Source organism: Crocuta crocuta, unplaced genomic scaffold (genome assembly GCF_008692635.1).
Source record: "Crocuta crocuta isolate KB4526 unplaced genomic scaffold, BGI_CrCroc_1.0 scaffold68, whole genome shotgun sequence".
NCBI classification, from domain to species: Eukaryota; Metazoa; Chordata; class Mammalia; order Carnivora; family Hyaenidae; genus Crocuta; species Crocuta crocuta.
The window spans coordinates 2,995,369-2,998,745 of NW_027532426.1; the positions used below are offsets into that span (position 1 = coordinate 2,995,369).

Below are 3,377 nucleotides of genomic sequence, written 5' to 3' on the forward strand. Positions count from 1 at the left end.
CACTCCAGCTGGTCTCCTTGCCTCCTCACTGTTTCTGCTCCTGCCATTTCTGATATGTCTCTGTGCGCGCATGTCTGTGTGTGCGTGCGTGTGTGCGTATGCGTGTTAGGATCAGTAAATGCCTCTCTGCCGCCCTGTCTCTGGGTCTCCTTCTCTGACCCTCTGGGCATCTGTCTCCCTGACTCTGAGGGCTGCCCTCAGGAGGCGTGGAGAGTGGTAGGATAGCTGGCTTTCACTCTCCTTCCTTTTTGTCTCTTTTCTACTTTCCATTAGTGTCTCCACCCCAGCCCTGATCTTGCACCTTCACGAGCCTCCCATTTTTTTTTTTAATTTTTTAATTTATTTCTAGGAGAGAGAGAGAGAGAGAGACAGCGTGAGCAGGGGAGGGTCAGAGAGAGAGGGAGACACAGCCTCTGAAATAGGCTCCAGGCTCTGAGCTGGCAGTCAGCACAGAGCCCGATGCAGGGCTCGAACCCACGAACCATGAGATCATGACCTAAGCGAAAGTCGGACGCTCAACCGACTAAGCCACCCAGGCGCCCCACGAGCCTCCCATTTTTGTGGTCTGGCTGGGCAAGGAAGCGGCAGCCTCACTAGCTAATGACCAGGGCCCTCCGGGGGAGGTGGGACTTAGCTTCCTGTCTTTCCTGGGTCCCCTCCGTATCAAGCTAAGGGGCATTCCTGGCCAAGTGACCCTCAGGAAAAGAACCCTCATGTGTCTGCAGTCCTGCTCTTCCCCCACATCACCTCCTGGCCCTCGGTGCCTGGTGGAGGGGGGCCCAGTCACACAGATTCACACCTCCCAGGTCCTGCCACACGTGCCGCACACCGTCAGGGACGCTGACCCCTAGCGCGCTCCCCTGTTCACGCTCACGTGCCCCGCCGCGCATTCAGTTGTGTCTGCCCAGCACATACCATAGAACTTGCTCTTCTAAACACATTTGACGTTGCACATCCAAGCACGCCGGTGGATAAGCGTGTTCACTGACACGGGGGGTCTGGACAGGCTTCCCGTCTTCCGCATGTGCCTGCATTCCTGACGGAGCCCCTTGTGCTCTGGGATGGTCAGCGTGGTCGAGGCGGGCTTCCTGGCACAGCCAGATTTCTGGGCCTGCCTCCCCCTGAGCAGCCAGCAGCCCTCGTGTTGGAGAGAGGCCTGCCCCGTGTCCCGATCTGAACCTGCCTCTTCTGCCTGCACTACCCCAGGAGTCTTGGGTTCTGTTTTGTATCTGGTGAGAGCCGGAGGGTTGGGCCCTCTCCGATTCTGGCCAGAGAAGTGGGGTTCTATCTTCGCTCACCTTTGAACAGAAGATAGCCGACGTTTTGGCGGCCCCATCATGCAGGGCAAGAGCAGGCTGCCCGCTGCCCACAGGGCAGAGAGCTCAGGCCTAAGCTGGTGGCCACTGTCCCTAGAAGGACTCAGTGGGCTTCTACTGAGTCTATCTCAGCTGGTGCTGGGCGCAGGGGAGGGAAGGAGGAACAGGGAGTGGAGACTCGGCCCCTGGCACTCCTCCCCTGCGCTGTGCCCCTATCAGGTTCCCACCCCTCCCTGGGCCCCAAGCAGCTGTCCTTGGACCTGCCTTAACCCCCTGCTCGCTGCTGTCACCCTTCCTAGGGCCACACTTTCCCCAGGGGCCTGCAAGGCTTAGTCCCTGACTCCTCTCATCTGATGCCACCTTTCCCTAGCCCCTGTGGCATCATGCTGGGCTGGCTGGGGCTTGAGGCATCCATGATAGGTGGCTGGCACCTCTGTGCCTTCCGAGGCCCAGAAACTGGGAGGCAGTGTTGGCCCTGAGCCGGCCCTGTCTGTTTTCAGGGCTCAGCGGAGTCCTACACCAGCCGCCCATCGGACTCTGACGTGTCCCTGGAGGAGGACCGGGAAGCCTTAAGGAAGGAGGCAGAGCGCCAGGCATTAGCCCAGCTTGAGAAAGCCAAGGTGAGAAATACAGAATTGGAGGGCTATGCTAGCATTATTTCTCGTGCCCCCAGGCATTAGAGGTGGCCTGGACAGACCCAGGGTCAAGTCTTGGCCTAGCCACTTCTTAGCTGGTATACCCCAGGGCCTTGATGTGCGTCTGTCTTACAGCTGTAAAACGTGGGCTATAATACTTGCCTTCTTATACAGTATAATAAACGCCTAATAGTTTTTCCACACGTAATAAGAACTTGAGACTTTCCACTTCCTTCTGGAGTCATACTTCCTGGGCTGACTCTTCTTAGCTGTGTGATCTTAGGCAAGCCCCTTAACCTTTCTGAACTTTAGTCTTCTCATTCATTAAAATGAAGATAATAATAGTACTTAACTTCTTTTTTGTTTTTTAAAGGATTTTATTCTTTTTCTTGTAAGTAATCTCTATACCCGATGTGGGGCTTGCACTAACAACCCGAGAACAAGAGTCACACGCTCCACTGACTGAGCTTGCCGGGCATCCCTAGTAGTTAACTTCCTAAGGTTTTTGTGATGAATAAATGAGCTACTGCTTGTAAAATGTGTAACACGACGCCTGGAACAGTGAACGACAGCTACTCTCTTGATTATTATTATTACTAATATTCTTTCTGGGTATCATTCTGGGCTAATATTTACCATCCCCTGTGGCCCCCTCCATCCTGAGAAGGCTGAATTCAATTTTTATTTTTTTACTGTGAAATGTAACATACACACAGGAATACCGCTGACACCATTCAGTATACATTTTAGTGATCAACAACGCAGACATACACATCGCCCCCACCCCAGCACATTACGTCGTGGTTTAACCTTCTGGTTGTTATTCTCCCCGTGCGACTCCTCTAGACCAAACCAGTGGCATTTGCTGTGCGGACAAATGTCGGCTACAACCCGTCTCCAGGAGATGAGGTGCCGGTGCAGGGAGTGGCCATCACCTTCGAGCCCAAGGACTTCCTGCACATCAAAGAGGTGGAGAGAGCACTTGGTATCTGGAAAGAGGGCAGGGTGGTGGGTGCCAGGAGATGGGCAGCCGGAGCTCTGAGCCAAGTGGAGCTTAGCGGAATCTGCTGTGTGACCTCAGGCAAATCTCCTCACGTCTCTGAGCCTCTAATTTTCATTGGTAATCGCCTAGGTCACACGGTGGTTGAGAGGGTTGTGATGAGGTCTGGAGGTGGAGGGGCAGTGTGCGGGCACATGTAGGGGGCCAGCATTTCCTCCTCTCCCTGCCTTTCGAGGGTCGGGCGGGCATGTGGTGGGACAGGGATGTGCTGGGGGCGGGGTGGTCCATGGCACAAGAGGGAGTCCTGAGACTCGTGGGCTCTGCTCCGAGGCTAGAGCCAGGTGCCGGTTCTTTGAGGGTGCCACCTCCTGGGCACGGTTGGCGGGTCCAGGGCTGTTTTCTCCTGAGGGTAGCCACTGGCCCGCC

General features: G+C 55.3%; 1 protein-coding gene across 5 annotated transcripts in view; it reads left to right on the forward strand.

The window, feature by feature from the left end:
* The window catches only part of CACNB1 (calcium voltage-gated channel auxiliary subunit beta 1), an 18,464-nt gene that overhangs the window by 4,076 nt on the left and 11,011 nt on the right, over positions 1-3,377 (forward strand). For all 5 annotated transcript variants that reach the window (XM_077779357.1, XM_077779359.1, XM_077779360.1 and 2 more), the window contains exons 3-4: positions 1,817-1,936; positions 2,798-2,920. In XM_077779357.1, the coding sequence (XP_077635483.1) occupies positions 1,817-1,936; positions 2,798-2,920 (243 nt within the window). The remainder of the gene's footprint in view (positions 1-1,816; positions 1,937-2,797; positions 2,921-3,377) is intronic.